This window comes from Oncorhynchus keta, unplaced genomic scaffold, assembly GCF_023373465.1.
Source record: "Oncorhynchus keta strain PuntledgeMale-10-30-2019 unplaced genomic scaffold, Oket_V2 Un_contig_3206_pilon_pilon, whole genome shotgun sequence".
NCBI lineage: Eukaryota > Metazoa > Chordata > Actinopteri > Salmoniformes > Salmonidae > Oncorhynchus > Oncorhynchus keta.
In genome coordinates, this window is record NW_026287132.1 from 20,662 (window position 1) to 38,391 (window position 17,730).

The 17,730-nt window shown below is 38.0% G+C and overlaps 1 protein-coding gene across 1 annotated transcript in view; it reads left to right on the forward strand.

The window, feature by feature from the left end:
* The first annotated feature begins 341 nt into the window (after positions 1-341).
* LOC127923762 (serine/threonine-protein kinase B-raf-like) overlaps positions 342-17,730 on the forward strand; it is a 110,025-nt gene continuing 92,636 nt past the window's right edge. The window contains exon 1 of the mRNA XM_052507818.1: positions 342-740. Within this exon, the coding sequence (XP_052363778.1) occupies positions 585-740 (156 nt within the window). The 5' untranslated portion in view covers positions 342-584. The remainder of the gene's footprint in view (positions 741-17,730) is intronic.

Genomic DNA, 17,730 nt, shown 5'->3' on the forward strand with positions numbered 1-17,730 from the left:
TGGTGTTTGTTCTTCACTGGTTGACCTTTTCCTGTGGCTTCGTTGGTCTCCATTATAAATACTCCTCGCCTGGCGGACGAAACACCGCCACCTGCTGGAGGAGACAGATTTTGGACCAAATTACCCCTCTCGGTTCGCCTTTTTACCTCTCTCTGGTCTAGCTGAGATTTTAACTATTGGAGTTTAAATCTCAGCTAGAGTTTGGTTTGCCTGTCTGTGTATGGCGGTAGACCTACAAAAGGTTGGTGCTATACATTTGTTTTGTGGTTAATGTTTTATTTTATTTTGTTGGGATGCTTTTTATTTTGCAGGTGCACTTGATGCAGTTGTAATTGGACCAGCGACTAATCAATAAGCAAAATCATATGCGGTCACTGAAACAAATTAAATACTCGTTATTGACATAATAAACCAATAGACATTGTCACTGACACAGAAAGGAGGAAAGTGGTACCCTAATTTCCTCGTGTACCCCCAAACCATCACATCCCGGTGCTTTACTAGCCAGCTACATTTCTTGAATCTGTCTCCCCCTCCTGTCTCCTCTCCTCGATTATTTTCCACTCAGCTGATCGCAGTTTAAAATGGCGGCGTTGAGTAACGCCGAGTCCCCACCGCCCGTCTTCAACGGTGACACGATGGACCGAGACCCGGAGCGGGAGCGGGGACTGGAGGAGCTGGGAGCCTGCCTGGACCCCGCCTGTTCGGTGGGGATCCCGGAATGTCCGCAGGACGAGGAGGTATGGACCGGGGAGACGGGGGTGAAGCTGGGCATGGCGACACGGGGGTACCGAGTGGACGTTGCTGGATGGGGATCTTTAGGAAACACCGGCTGTAATATGGATCGTGGGGATGCATTGCAGGGGGCGAGATGATGCACTAAAATGGAAATGATTTCCATCACGAACGTGTCCTTCGTCCTCTTTGTATTTTGCCGTTATTCCTTAAGGTGCATTTTGCGTTAGACTACACCGATCACGTTAGATTTGTGTAATAGTACGCTGACGGCAATGTTTATTTCAGGCCTGCCTATATTTCATTTGCTTTTCGAGGTTTTTTTCCTCTCTCTCCAGCAGGTCTCTCTCTCTCTCTCTGCGGCGGCTGCATCCAGCTCTCTGTTCGCTACCTGGCACCGTTTGACTTCAACGATCTACCGCGTACGGCTTGATAATACATCGTTTTATATCGCTATAGCTAACTGACAAACTTGTATTGATATTTATGAACAATTCATCAGGGATTTTCGTCAATTCCATGCAGAGAACCCCTTCGTGGGCTGTCGACGGGAGCTGATATGTCTGTGCAAAGATCGGCTTTGTTTTGGTTGATAAAATGTACATTATTTTACAATATAGATCCATAACGGAGGTTCATGCAGAATTATTAGCGCACGAATATTAATATCTATACACTAAGCTAGGCCTCTTTCATCGCCATGGCTCAAATGATATGCTCCTAGCCAACGTTACATTTATGTAAAGTTAAAACATATTTTTCAACAGCTATTTAATAAAACAAAATTGTTGCTTTCAATGCAAGAAGGTCTGTATCGAAGACATGAAAGTAAAATAAAGAACACGATGCAACAGTCAAAAGGTATGTTGTGAGTGACGTATCCAATTGACCATAATATAAAATAATGCCAAAATCACAATCGCGTCATATTGTATCTATTAGTCAAATAGAAAAAGCTGTAAGTTGTGCAACGAGCCAAACCAAAATCCTCAATCAATTCCCAGGCTTAACTTTGGGACCTTGAGTAACCTGCTGTTGATACTAGTGGTTTCTCTGGTTACAGTAGAACTCATAAACAAAATTCACCTGGGATCCAGGTAATTACATCAATTAGTAGGCCAAATTAGTCAGATTTTTTTTAAAGGGTATATTCAGATAGCTAAACTTTCTCCTTCCCAAAAGTGCTTGACCGATGTTATTGTATGCCGTCTCAATAAATACAATATCTTTATTGTCTGTTGAAATTTTGTCCGCGCGGGATATCTGCAAATCTTCAGGATATCTTCCCAGCTTAGTGAATAATACTGGCCCCCATTCAGTAGTCAACAGAATCCACGTAGAATCAAACAGAATTTCAAATAGAATCCACATAAAATCAAACAGAATTCAAATAGAATGCGCGTAGAATCAAACAAAATTCAAATAGAATGCGCGTAGAATCAAACATAATTTAAAATAGAATGCACGTAGAATCAAACAGAATTTAAAATAGAATGCACGTAGAATCAAACATAATTAAAATAGAATGCCTGTAGAATCAAACAGAATTAAAATAGAATGCGTGTAGAATCAAACAGAATTCAAATAGAATGCGTGTAGAATCAAACAGAATTCAAATAGAATGCGCGTAGAATCAAACAGAATTCAAATAGAATGCGTGTAGAATCAAACAGAATTCAAATAGAATGCGCGTAGAATCAAACAGAATTCAAATAGAATGTGCGTAGAATCAAACAGAATTCAAATAGAACAGTTAGACAGGCTCCAGAACTTTGGCTACTAGTAAGTATTTTTGAAACCTCCAGCTCTGGGCAGGATGTGTCAATGTGTAGTTCATACATGCATAATCTATGCGCAAGAATTACTGTCTTACCTCAATTAGCCACGGAATCCCGAGTTTGAAAGCAACAGTATTTCTGGAAGCTGTGCTCCTCCATTCCACCCCTAAACCCCTCCTCCCACATGGGTTTAGCCCCCTAGCAATTTGATTTCTAGCCAATGAGCTTCAGCCCCTCGCCATTTTGAGTGATAACGAATCAAGATGCAGAGTGGAGAGAGAGTAATGACATATCTGTCCCGATGTGACGTAGTTCGCAATTTTATCGAGAACCACTATTGGCTAGTGAGCGTTACTTTCAGAACTACTGGCTAAAAAGTACCGGAGAATCAGAGAATGTCATTGAATTTGAATTCTATAATTTTTTGATCACAAGTCATATTGCCCCAAAACAGTAGAACATTGTACAGACTGAGGCCAATTAGAGTCCAGAGGTGTCACATCCACCTGCTCCAGATATGCACATGATGTGCGCATTTGGAGTTATTTTCATGAAACGGTACTTGCCGGCCTCACGTTTCTATCCACAGTTTTTATGCAAGTAGTCATACCGTATTAAAAGTGGGAGTTTCTCCCGTTCTTCTCAGCAGATCCTCTCAAGCTCTGTCCGGGTTGCATCGCTGCACAGCTATTATCAGGTCTCTCCAGAGATGTTTGATCGGGTTCAAGTCCGGGCTCCGGCTGGGCCACTCAAGGACATTTAGAGACTTGTCCCGAAGCCACTCCTGTATTATCTTGGCTGTGTGCTTAGGGTCGTTGTCCTGTTGGAAGGTGAACCTTCGCCCCAGTCTGAGCGTCCTGAGCGCTCTGGAGCAGGTTTTCATCAAGGATCTCTCTGTACTTTGCTCCGTTCATCTTTCTCTCGATCTTGACTAGTCTCCCAGTCCCTGCCACTGAAAAACATCCCCACAGCATGATGCTTCCACCACCATGCTTCACCGTAGGGATGGTGCCAGGTTTCCTCCAGACGTGAAGCTTGGCATTCAGGTCAAAGAGTTCAATCTTGGTTTCATCAGACCAGAGAATCTTGTTTCTCATGGTCTGAGAGTCCTTCAAGTGCCTGTTTGACAAACTCCAAGCTGGCTGTCATGTGCCTTTAACTGAGGAGTGGCTTCCGTCTGACCACTCTACCATAAATGCCTGATTAGTGGAGTGCTGCAGAGATAGTTGTCCTTCTGGAAGCTTCTCCCATCTCCACAGAGGAACTCTGGAACTCTGTCAGAGTGACCATCGGGTTCTTGGTCACCTCCCAGACCAAGGCCCTTCTACCCTGATTTCTCAGTTTGGCGGGGTTGCCAGCTCTATGAAGAGTCTTGGTGGTTCCAAACTTCTTCCATTTTAAGAATGATGGGAGGGCACTTGGGGACCTTCAATGCTGCTGACATTTTTTGCTACCCTTCCCCAGACCTGTGCCTCAACACAATCCTGTCTCGGAGGTTTACAGACAATTCCATCGACCTCATGGCTTGGTTTTGCTCTGACATGCCCTGGCAACTGTGGGACCTTTTTATAGACAGTTTTGTGCCTTTCCAAATCATGTCTAATCAATTGAATTTACCACAGCTGGACTCCAAGTTGTCGAAACATCTCAAGGATGATCAATGGAAACAGGAGGCACCTGAACTCATTTTCGAGCCTCATAGCAAAGGCCCTGAATTCTTAAGTTAATAAGCTATTTCTGTTTTGTTTTTAATACATTTCTAAAAACTTGTTTTGGCTTTGTCATTATGGGGTGTTGTGATGTCATTATGGGGTGTTGTGATGTCATTATGGGGTGTTGTGATGTCATTATGGGGTGTTGTGATGTCATTATGGGGTGTTGTGATGTCATTATGGGGTGTTGTGATGTCATTATGGGGTGTTGTGATGTCATTATGGGGTGTTGTGATGTCATTATGGGGTGTTGTGATGTCATTATGGGGTATTGTGATGTCATTATGGGGTATTGTGATGTCATTATGGGGTATTGTGTGTAGATTGCGGAGTATTTAAAAAAAAAAAAATTAGAATAAGGCTGTAACGTAACAAAATGTGGAAAAAGTCAAGGTGTCAGTACTTTCCGAAGTCACTTTACATATATTTATATATTAATTTGCTCATAAAGAATGTGGACGGTACTCAAACCACTCAAGATTGATCAGAGTATCAAACTCTTATGTAGCTTACGATCATTTCAATGAGACCCCTAAAATACTAGAAAGGATTTGGTTGGGCTTTTCAAGACAGCCCTAATATCAAATCATGTTCTGAGTATCTGAGGGCAACGGGGGGGCTTGTCTTTAGTTCTAGGCCTACTCTCTGGATGTACAGACGCTTCCATGCATTTAGCCAGTGACGGGGAAGGTTTGTGTGACTGGTTATTTTAGGATCCGTGGTGGAGACACTGGTTTATCAAGCATTTTCTCACATAGAACACGTTTGTTCTAACTGAAGCCCCTGAAGAGGAATTGGTTTGTTATGGTGGGATACTGTCTATACATAGACTAGTGTTATGGTGGGATACTGTCTATACATAGACTAGTGTTATGGTAGGATACTGTCTATACATAGACTAGTGTTATGGTAGGATACTGTCTATACATAGACTAGTGTTATGGTGGGATACTGTCTATACATAGACTAGTGTTATGGTGGGATACTGTCTATACATAGACTAGTGTTATAGTGGGATACTGTCTATACATAGACTAGTGTTATGGTGGGATACTGTCTATACATAGACTAGTGTTATGGTAGGATACTGTCTATACATAGACTAGTGTTATGGTGGGATACTGTCTATACATAGACTAGTGTTATGGTAGGATACTGTCTATACATAGACTAGTGTTATAGTGGGATACTGTCTATACATAGACTAGTGTTATGGTGGGATACTGTCTATACATAGACTAGTGTTATGGTAGGATACTGTCTATACATAGACTAGTGTTATGGTAGGATACTGTCTATACATAGACTAGTGTTATGGTAGGATACTGTCTATACATAGACTAGTGTTATGGTGGGATACTGTCTATACATAGACTAGTGTTATGGTGGGATACTGTCTATACATAGACTAGTGTTATGGTAGGATACTGTCTATACATAGACTAGTGTTATGGTGGGATACTGTCTATACATAGACTAGTGTTATGGTGGGATACTGTCTATACATAGACTAGTGTTATGGTAGGATACTGTCTATACATAGACTAGTGTTATGGTAGGATACTGTCTATACATAGACTAGTGTTATGGTTATGGTGGGATACTGTCTATACATAGACTAGTGTTATGGTAGGATACTGTCTATACATAGACTAGTGTTATGGTAGGATACTGTCTATACATAGACTAGTGTTATGGTGGGATACTGTCTATACATAGACTAGTGTTATGGTGGGATACTGTCTATACATAGACTAGTGTTATGGTGGGATACTGTCTATACATAGACTAGTGTTATGGTGGGATACTGTCTATACATAGACTAGTGTTATGGTAGGATACTGTCTATACATAGACTAGTGTTATGGTGGGATACTGTCTATACATAGACTAGTGTTATGGTAGGATACTGTCTATACATAGACTAGTGTTATGGTGGGATACTGTCTATACATAGACTAGTGTTATGGTGGGATACTGTCTATACATAGACTAGTGTTATGGTGGGATACTGTCTATACATAGACTAGTGTTATGGTGGGATACTGTCTATACATAGACTAGTGTTATGGTGGGATACTGTCTATACATAGACTAGTGTTATGGTGGGATACTGTCTATACATAGACTAGTGTTATGGTGGGATACTGTCTATACATAGACTAGTGTTATGGTAGGATACTGTCTATACATAGACTAGTGTTATGGTGGGATACTGTCTATACATAGACTAGTGTTATGGTGGGATACTGTCTATACATAGACTAGTGTTATGGTGGGATACTGTCTATACATAGACTAGTGTTATGGTGGGATACTGTCTATACATAGACTAGTGTTATGGTGGGATACTGATACTGTCTATACATAGACTAGTGTTATGGTGGGATACTGTCTATACATAGACTAGTGTTATGGTAGGATACTGTCTATACATAGACTAGTGTTATGGTGGGATACTGTCTATACATAGACTAGTGTTATAGTGGGATACTGTCTATACATAGACTAGTGTTATGGTGGGATACTGTCTATACATAGACTAGTGTTATAGTGGGATACTGTCTATACATAGACTAGTGTTATGGTAGGATACTGTCTATACATAGACTAGTGTTATGGTGGGATACTGTCTATACATAGACTAGTGTTATGGTTATGGTAGGATACTGTCTATACATAGACTAGTGTTATGGTGGGATACTGTCTATACATAGACTAGTGTTATAGTGGGATACTGTCTATACATAGACTAGTGTTATAGGATACTGTCTATACATAGACTAGTGTTATGTGGGATACTGTCTATACATAGACTAGTGATGGGATACTGTCTATACATAGACTAGTGTTATGTTGGGATACTGTCTATACATAGACTAGTGTTATAGTGGGATACTGTCTATACATAGACTAGTGTTATAGTGGGATACTGTCTATACATAGACTAGTGTTATAGTGGGATACTGTCTATACATAGACTAGTGTTATAGTGGGGATACTGTCTATACATAGACTAGTGTTATGGTGGGATACTGTCTATACATAGACTAGTGTTATGGTGGGATACTGTCTATACATAGACTAGTGTTATGGTAGGATACTGTCTATACATAGACTAGTGTTATGGTGGGATACTGTCTATACATAGACTAGTGTTATGGTGGGATACTGTCTATACATAGACTAGTGTTATGGTAGGATACTGTCTATACATAGACTAGTGTTATGGTGGGATACTGTCTATACATAGACTAGTGTTATGGTGGGATACTGTCTATACATAGACTAGTGTTATGGTGGGATACTGTCTATACATAGACTAGTGTTATGGTAGGATACTGTCTATACATAGACTAGTGTTATGGTGGGATACTGTCTACATAGACTAGTGTTATAGTGGGATACTGTCTATACATAGACTAGTGTTATGGTGGGATACTGTCTATACATAGACTAGTGTTATAGTGGGATACTGTCTATACATAGACTAGTGTTATAGTGGGATACTGTCTATACATAGACTAGTGTTATAGTAGGATACTGTCTATACATAGACTAGTGTTATAGTGGGATACTGTCTATACATAGACTAGTGTTATAGTGGGATACTGTCTATACATAGACTAGTGTTATGGTGGGATACTGTCTATACATAGACTAGTGTTATGGTTGGATACTGTCTATACATAGACTAGTGTTATAGTTATGGTAGGATACTGTCTATACATAGACTAGTGTTATGGTTGGATACTGTCTATACATAGACTAGTGTTATAGTTATGGTGGGATACTGTCTATACATAGACTAGTGTTATAGTGGGATATTGTCTATACATAGACTAGTGTTATGGTGGGATACTGTCTATACATAGACTAGTGTTATAGTTATGGTGGGATACTGTCTATACATAGACTAGTGTTATATGGTTATAGTGGGATACTGTCTATACATAGACTAGTGTTATGGTGGGATACTGTCTATACATAGACTAGTGTTATAGTGGGATACTGTCTATACATAGACTAGTGTTATGGTGGGATACTGTCTATACATAGACTAGTGTTATAGTGGGATACTGTCTATACATAGACTAGTGTTATGGTGGGATACTGTCTATACATAGACTAGTGTTATGGTAGGATACTGTCTATACATAGACTAGTGTTATATAGTTATGGTGGGATACTGTCTATACATAGACTAGTGTTATATAGTTATGGTGGGATACTGTCTATACATAGACTAGTGTTATAGTGGGATACTGTCTATACATAGACTAGTGTTATGGTGGGATACTGTCTATACATAGACTAGTGTTATAGTTATGGTGGGATACTGTCTATACATAGACTAGTGTTATAGTGGGATACTGTCTATACATAGACTAGTGTTATAGTGGGATACTGTCTATACATAGACTAGTGTTATGGTGGGATACTGTCTATACATAGACTAGTGTTATAGTGGGATACTGTCTATACATAGACTAGTGTTATGGTGGGATACTGTCTATACATAGACTAGTGTTATAGTGGGATACTGTCTATACATAGACTAGTGTTATAGTGGGATACTGTCTATACATAGACTAGTGTTATAGTGGGATACTGTCTATACATAGACTAGTGTTATAGTGGGATACTGTCTATACATAGACTAGTGTTATAGTGGGATACTGTCTATACATAGACTAGTGTTATAGTGGGATACTGTCTATACATAGACTAGTGTTATAGTGGGATACTGTCTATACATAGACTAGTGTTATAGTTATGGTGGGATACTGTCTATACATAGACTAGTGTTATAGTGGGATACTGTCTATACATAGACTAGTGTTATAGTGGGATACTGTCTATACATAGACTAGTGTTATAGTGGGATACTGTCTATACATAGACTAGTGTTATAGTGGATACTGTCTATACATAGACTAGTGTTATAGTGGGATACTGTCTATACATAGACTAGTGTTATAGTGGGATACTGTCTATACATAGACTAGTGTTATAGTGGGATACTGTCTATACATAGACTAGTGTTATAGTGGGATACTGTCTATACATAGACTAGTGTTATAGTTATGGTGGGATACTGTCTATACATAGACTAGTGTTATAGTGGGATACTGTCTATACATAGACTAGTGTTATAGTGGGATACTGTCTATACATAGACTAGTGTTATAGTGGGATACTGTCTATACATAGACTAGTGTTATAGTGGGATACTGTCTATACATAGACTAGTGTTATAGTGGGATACTGTCTATACATAGACTAGTGTTATAGTGGGATACTGTCTATACATAGACTAGTGTTATAGTGGGATACTGTCTATACATAGACTAGTGTTATAGTGGGATACTGTCTATACATAGACTAGTGTTATAGTGGGATACTGTCTATACATAGACTAGTGTTATAGTTATGGTGGGATACTGTCTATACATAGACTAGTGTTATAGTGGGATACTGTCTATACATAGACTAGTGTTATAGTGGGATACTGTCTATACATAGACTAGTGTTATAGTTATGGTGGGATACTGTCTATACATAGACTAGTGTTATGGTGGGATACTGTCTATACATAGACTAGTGTTATGGTGGGATACTGTCTATACATAGACTAGTGTTATAGTGGGATACTGTCTATACATAGACTAGTGTTATAGTGGGATACTGTCTATACATAGACTAGTGTTATAGTTATGGTGGGATACTGTCTATACATAGACTAGTGTTATGGTAGGATACTGTCTATACATAGACTAGTGTTATAGTGGGATACTACATAGTTATGTTATAGTGGGATACTGTCTATACATAGACTAGTGTTATAGTGGGATACTGTCTATACATAGACTAGTGTTATAGTGGGATACTGTCTATACATAGACTAGTGTTATAGTGGGATACTGTCTATACATAGACTAGTGTTATAGTGGGATACTGTCTATACATATAGACTAGTGTTATGGTGGGATACTGTCTATACATAGACTAGTGTTATAGTGGGATACTGTCTATACATAGACTAGTGTTATAGTGGGATACTGTCTATACATAGACTAGTGTTATGGTGGGATACTGTCTATACATAGACTAGTGTTATAGTGGGATACTGTCTATACATAGACTAGTGTTATAGTTATGGTGGGATACTGTCTATACATAGACTAGTGTTATATAGTTATGGTGGGATACTGTCTATACATAGACTAGTGTTATGGTGGGATACTGTCTATACATAGACTAGTGTTATAGTGGGATACTGTCTATACATAGACTAGTGTTATGGTGGGATACTGTCTATACATAGACTAGTGTTATAGTGGGATACTGTCTATACATAGACTAGTGTTATGGTGGGATACTGTCTATACATAGACTAGTGTTATAGTGGGATACTGGCTATACATAGACTAGTGTTATAGTTATGGTGGGATACTGTCTATACATAGACTAGTGTTATAGTGGGATACTGTCTATACATAGACTAGTGTTATAGTGGGATACTGTCTATACATAGACTAGTGTTATAGTGGGATACTGTCTATACATAGACTAGTGTTATAGTGGGATACTGTCTATACATAGACTAGTGTTATAGTGGGATACTGTCTATACATAGACTAGTGTTATAGTGGGATACTGTCTATACATAGACTAGTGTTATAGTTATAGTGGGATACTGTCTATACATAGACTAGTGTTATAGTGGGATACTGTCTATACATAGACTAGTGTTATAGTTATGGTGGGATACTGTCTATACATAGACTAGTGTTATAGTGGGATACTGTCTATACATAGACTAGTGTTATAGTGGGATACTGTCTATACATAGACTAGTGTTATAGTGGGATACTGTCTATACATAGACTAGTGTTATAGTTATGGTGGGATACTGTCTATACATAGACTAGTGTTATAGTGGGATACTGTCTATACATAGACTAGTGTTATAGTGGGATACTGTCTATACATAGACTAGTGTTATAGTTATGGTGGGATACTGTCTATACATAGACTAGTGTTATAGTGGGATACTGTCTATACATAGACTAGTGTTATAGTGGGATACTGTCTATACATAGTGTGTTATGATAGGATACTGTCTATACATAGACTAGTGTTATGGTGGGATACTGTCTATACATAGACTAGTGTTATGGTAGGATACTGTCTATACATAGACTAGTGTTATAGTGGGATACTGTCTATACATAGACTAGTGTTATGGTGGGATACTGTCTATACATAGACTAGTGTTATGATGGGATACTGTCTATACATAGACTAGTGTTATAGTTATGGTGGGATACTGTCTATACATAGACTAGTGTTATAGTGGGATACTGTCTATACATAGACTAGTGTTATGGTGGGATACTGTCTATACATAGACTAGTGTTATGGTAGGATACTGTCTATACATAGACTAGTGTTATGGTGGGATACTGTCTATACATAGACTAGTGTTATGGTGGGATACTGTCTATACATAGACTAGTGTTATGGTGGGATACTGTCTATACATAGACTAGTGTTATGGTGGGATACTGTCTATACATAGACTAGTGTTATGGTGGGATACTGTCTATACATAGACTAGTGTTATGGTAGGATACTGTCTATACATAGACTAGTGTTATGGTAGGATACTGTCTATACATAGACTAGTGTTATGGTAGGATACTGTCTATACATAGACTAGTGTTATGGTAGGATACTGTCTATACATAGACTAGTGTTATGGTGGGATACTGTCTATACATAGACTAGTGTTATGGTAGGATACTGTCTATACATAGACTAGTGTTATGGTGGGATACTGTCTATACATAGACTAGTGTTATGGTGGGATACTGTCTATACATAGACTAGTGTTATGGTAGGATACTGTCTATACATAGACTAGTGTTATGGTGGGATACTGTCTATACATAGACTAGTGTTATGGTAGGATACTGTCTATACATAGACTAGTGTTATAGTTATGGTGGGATACTGTCTATACATAGACTAGTGTTATGGTAGGATACTGTCTATACATAGACTAGTGTTATGGTAGGATACTGTCTATACATAGACTAGTGTTATAGTTATGGTGGGATACTGTCTATACATAGACTAGTGTTATGGTAGGATACTGTCTATACATAGACTAGTGTTATGGTGGGATACTGTCTATACATAGACTAGTGTTATAGTAGGATACTGTCTATACATAGACTAGTGTTATGGTGGGATACTGTCTATACATAGACTAGTGTTATAGTTATGGTGGGATACTGTCTATACATAGACTAGTGTTATGGTAGGATACTGTCTATACATAGACTAGTGTTATGGTGGGATACTGTCTATACATAGACTAGTGTTATAGTAGGATACTGTCTATACATAGACTAGTGTTATAGTGGGATACTGTCTATACATAGACTAGTGTTATGGTGGGATACTGTCTATACATAGACTAGTGTTATGGTAGGGATACTGTCTATACATAGACTAGTGTTATGGTGGGATACTGTCTATACATAGACTAGTGTTATAGTGGGATACTGTCTATACATAGACTAGTGTTATGGTAGGATACTGTCTATACATAGACTAGTGTTATAGTGGGATACTGTCTATACATAGACTAGTGTTATGGTGGGATACTGTCTATACATAGACTAGTGTTATAGTGGGATACTGTCTATACATAGACTAGTGTTATGGTGGGATACTGTCTATACATAGACTAGTGTTATAGTGGGATACTGTCTATACATAGACTAGTGTTATGGTAGGATACTGTCTATACATAGACTAGTGTTATAGTGGGATACTGTCTATACATAGACTAGTGTTATATGGTTATAGTGGGATAATGTCTATACATAGACTAGTGTTATATGGTTATAGTGGGATACTGTCTATACATAGACTAGTGTTATGGTAGGATACTGTCTATACATAGACTAGTGTTATGGTGTTATGGTGGGATACTGTCTATACATAGACTAGTGTTATGGTGGGATACTGTCTATACATAGACTAGTGTTATATAGTTATGGTGGGATACTGTCTATACATAGACTAGTGTTATGGTAGGATACTGTCTATACATAGACTAGTGTTATAGTGGGATACTGTCTATACATAGACTAGTGTTATGGTAGGATACTGTCTATACATAGACTAGTGTTATATTGTTATGGTGGGATACTGTCTATACATAGACTAGTGTTATGGTGGGATACTGTCTATACATAGACTAGTGTTATGGTGGGATACTGTCTATACATAGACTAGTGTTATGGTAGGATACTGTCTATACATAGACTAGTGTTATGGTGGGATACTGTCTATACATAGACTAGTGTTATGGTGGGATACTGTCTATACATAGACTAGTGTTATGGTGGGATACTGTCTATACATAGACTAGTGTTATGGTGGGATACTGTCTATACATAGACTAGTGTTATAGTGGGATACTGTCTATACATAGACTAGTGTTATGGTGGGATACTGTCTATACATAGACTAGTGTTATGGTTATGGTGGGATACTGTCTATACATAGACTAGTGTTATGGTGGGATACTGTCTATACATAGACTAGTGTTATGGTGGGATACTGTCTATACATAGACTAGTTATGGTTATGGTGGGATACTGTCTATACATAGACTAGTGTTATGGTAGGATACTGTCTATACATAGACTAGTGTTATAGTGGGATACTGTCTATACATAGACTAGTGTTATAGTGGGATACTGTCTATACATAGACTAGTGTTATATGGTTATAGTGGGATACTGTCTATACATAGACTAGTGTTATATGGTTATAGTGGGATACTGTCTATACATAGACTAGTGTTATGGTGGGATACTGTCTATACATAGACTAGTGTTATGGTAGGATACTGTCTATACATAGACTAGTGTTATGGTGGGATACTGTCTATACATAGACTAGTGTTATGGTGGGATACTGTCTATACATAGACTAGTGTTATGGTAGGATACTGTCTATACATAGACTAGTGTTATATGGTTATGGTGGGATACTGTCTATACATAGACTAGTGTTATGGTGGGATACTGTCTATACATAGACTAGTGTTATATGGTTATGGTAGGATACTGTCTATACATAGACTAGTGTTATATGGTTATGGTAGGATACTGTCTATACATAGACTAGTGTTATATGGTTATGGTAGGATACTGTCTATACATAGACTAGTGTTATGGTAGGATACTGTCTATACATAGACTAGTGTTATGGTTATGGTGGGATACTGTCTATACATAGACTAGTGTTATGGTGGGATACTGTCTATACATAGACTAGTGTTATGGTGGGATACTGTCTATACATAGACTAGTGTTATGGTGGGATACTGTCTATACATAGACTAGTGTTATAGTGGGATACTGTCTATACATAGACTAGTGTTATAGTGGGATACTGTCTATACATAGACTAGTGTTATGGTGGGATACTGTCTATACATAGACTAGTGTTATAGTGGGATACTGTCTATACATAGACTAGTGTTATATGGTTATGGTGGGATACTGTCTATACATAGACTAGTGTTATAGATAGTCTATACATAGACTAGTGTTATGGTGGGATACTGTCTATACATAGACTAGTTATAGTTATGGTGGGATACTGTCTATACATAGACTAGTGTTATGGTGGGATACTGTCTATACATAGACTAGTGTTATGGTGGGATACTGTCTATACATAGACTAGTGTTATAGTTATGGTGGGATACTGTCTATACATAGACTAGTGTTATGGGGGATACTGTCTATACATAGACTAGTGTTATGGTGGGATACTGTCTATACATAGACTAGTGTTATAGTGGGATACTGTCTATACATAGACTAGTGTTATAGTGGGATACTGTCTATACATAGACTAGTGTTATGGTAGGATACTGTCTATACATAGACTAGTGTTATGGTTATGGTGGGATACTGTCTATACATAGACTAGTGTTATGGTGGGATACTGTCTATACATAGACTAGTGTTATAGTGGGATACTGTCTATACATAGACTAGTGTTATGGTAGGATACTGTCTATACATAGACTAGTGTTATATGGTGGGATACTGTCTATACATAGACTAGTGTTATGGTGGGATACTGTCTATACATAGACTAGTGTTATAGTGGGATACTGTCTATACATAGACTAGTGTTATAGTGGGATATTGTCTATACATAGACTAGTGTTATAGTGGGATACTGTCTATACATAGACTAGTGTTGTGGTGGGATACTGTCTATACATAGACTAGTGTTATGGTGGGATACTGTCTATACATAGACTAGTGTTATAGTGGGATACTGTCTATACATAGACTAGTGTTATGGTTATGGTGGGATACTGTCTATACATAGACTAGTGTTATGGTAGGATACTGTCTATACATAGACTAGTGTTATGGTTATGGTGGGATACTGTCTATACATAGACTAGTGTTGTGGTGGGATACTGTCTATACATAGACTAGTGTTATGGGATACTGTCTATACATAGACTAGTGTTATGGTGGGATACTGTCTATACATAGACTAGTGTTATGGTGGGATACTGTCTATACATAGACTAGTGTTATATGGTGGGATACTGTCTATACATAGACTAGTGTTATAGTTATGGTGGGATACTGTCTATACATAGACTAGTGTTATGGTGGGATACTGTCTATACATAGACTAGTGTTATGGTAGGATACTGTCTATACATAGACTAGTGTTATGGTGGGATACTGTCTATACATAGACTAGTGTTATGGTGGGATACTGTCTATACATAGACTGGGTGTTATGTGTTATGGGGATACTGTCTATACATAGACTAGTGTTATGGTAGGATACTGTCTATACATAGACTAGTGTTAGATACTGTACATAGACTGGTTATGGTGGGATACTGTCTATACATAGACTAGTGTTATGGTGGGATACTGTCTATACATAGACTAGTGTTATGGTGGGATACTGTCTATACATAGACTAGTGTTATGGTGGGATACTGTCTATACATAGACTAGTGTTATGGTTATGGGGATACTGTCTATACATAGACTAGTGTTATATGGTTATGGTGGGATACTGTCTATACATAGACTAGTGTTATAGTGGGATACTGTCTATACATAGACTAGTGTTATAGTGGGATACTGTCTATACATAGACTAGTGTTATAGTGGGATACTGTCTATACATAGACTAGTGTTATGGTGGGATACTGTCTATACATAGACTAGTGTTATGTGGTTATGGTAGGATACTGTCTATACATAGACTAGTGTTATATGGTTATGGTAGGATACTGTCTATACATAGACTAGTGTTATAGTTATGGTGGGATACTGTCTATACATAGACTAGTGTTATGGTGGGATACTGTCTATACATAGACTAGTGTTATATGGTTATGGTAGGATACTGTCTATACATAGACTAGTGTTATGGTGGGATACTGTCTATACATAGACTAGTGTTATATGGTTATGGTAGGATACTGTCTATACATAGACTAGTGTTATATGGTTATGGTAGGATACTGTCTATACATAGACTAGTGTTATATGGTTATGGTAGGATACTGTCTATACATAGACTAGTGTTATGGTGGGATACTGTCTATACATAGACTAGTGTTATGGTTATGGTAGGATACTGTCTATACATAGACTAGTGTTATATGGTTATGGTAGGATACTGTCTATACATAGACTAGTGTTATGGTGGGATACTGTCTATACATAGACTAGTGTTATATGGTTATGGTAGGATACTGTCTATACATAGACTAGTGTATATGGTTATGGTGGGATACTGTCTATACATAGACTAGTGTTATGGGATACTGTCTATACATAGACTAGTGTTATGGTGGGATACTGTCTATACATAGACTAGTGTTATGGTGGGATACTGTCTATACATAGACTAGTGTTATGGTGGGATACTGTCTATACATAGACTAGTGTTATGGTGGGATACTGTCTATACATAGACTAGTGTTATGGTGGGATACTGTCTATACATAGACTAGTGTTATAGTGGGATACTGTCTATACATAGACTAGTGTTATGGTGGGATACTGTCTATACATAGACTAGTGTTATAGTGGGATACTGTCTATACATAGACTAGTGTTATGGTGGGATACTGTCTATACATAGACTAGTGTTATATAGTTATGGTGGGATACTGTCTATACATAGACTAGTGTTATGGTAGGATACTGTCTATACATAGACTAGTGTTATAGTGGGATACTGTCTATACATAGACTAGTGTTATGGTAGGATACTGTCTATACATAGACTAGAGTTATAGTGGGATACTGTCTATACATAGACTAGTGTTATGGTGGGATACTGTCTATACATAGACTAGTGTTATGGTGTTATGGTGGGATACTGTCTATACATAGACTAGTGTTATGGTA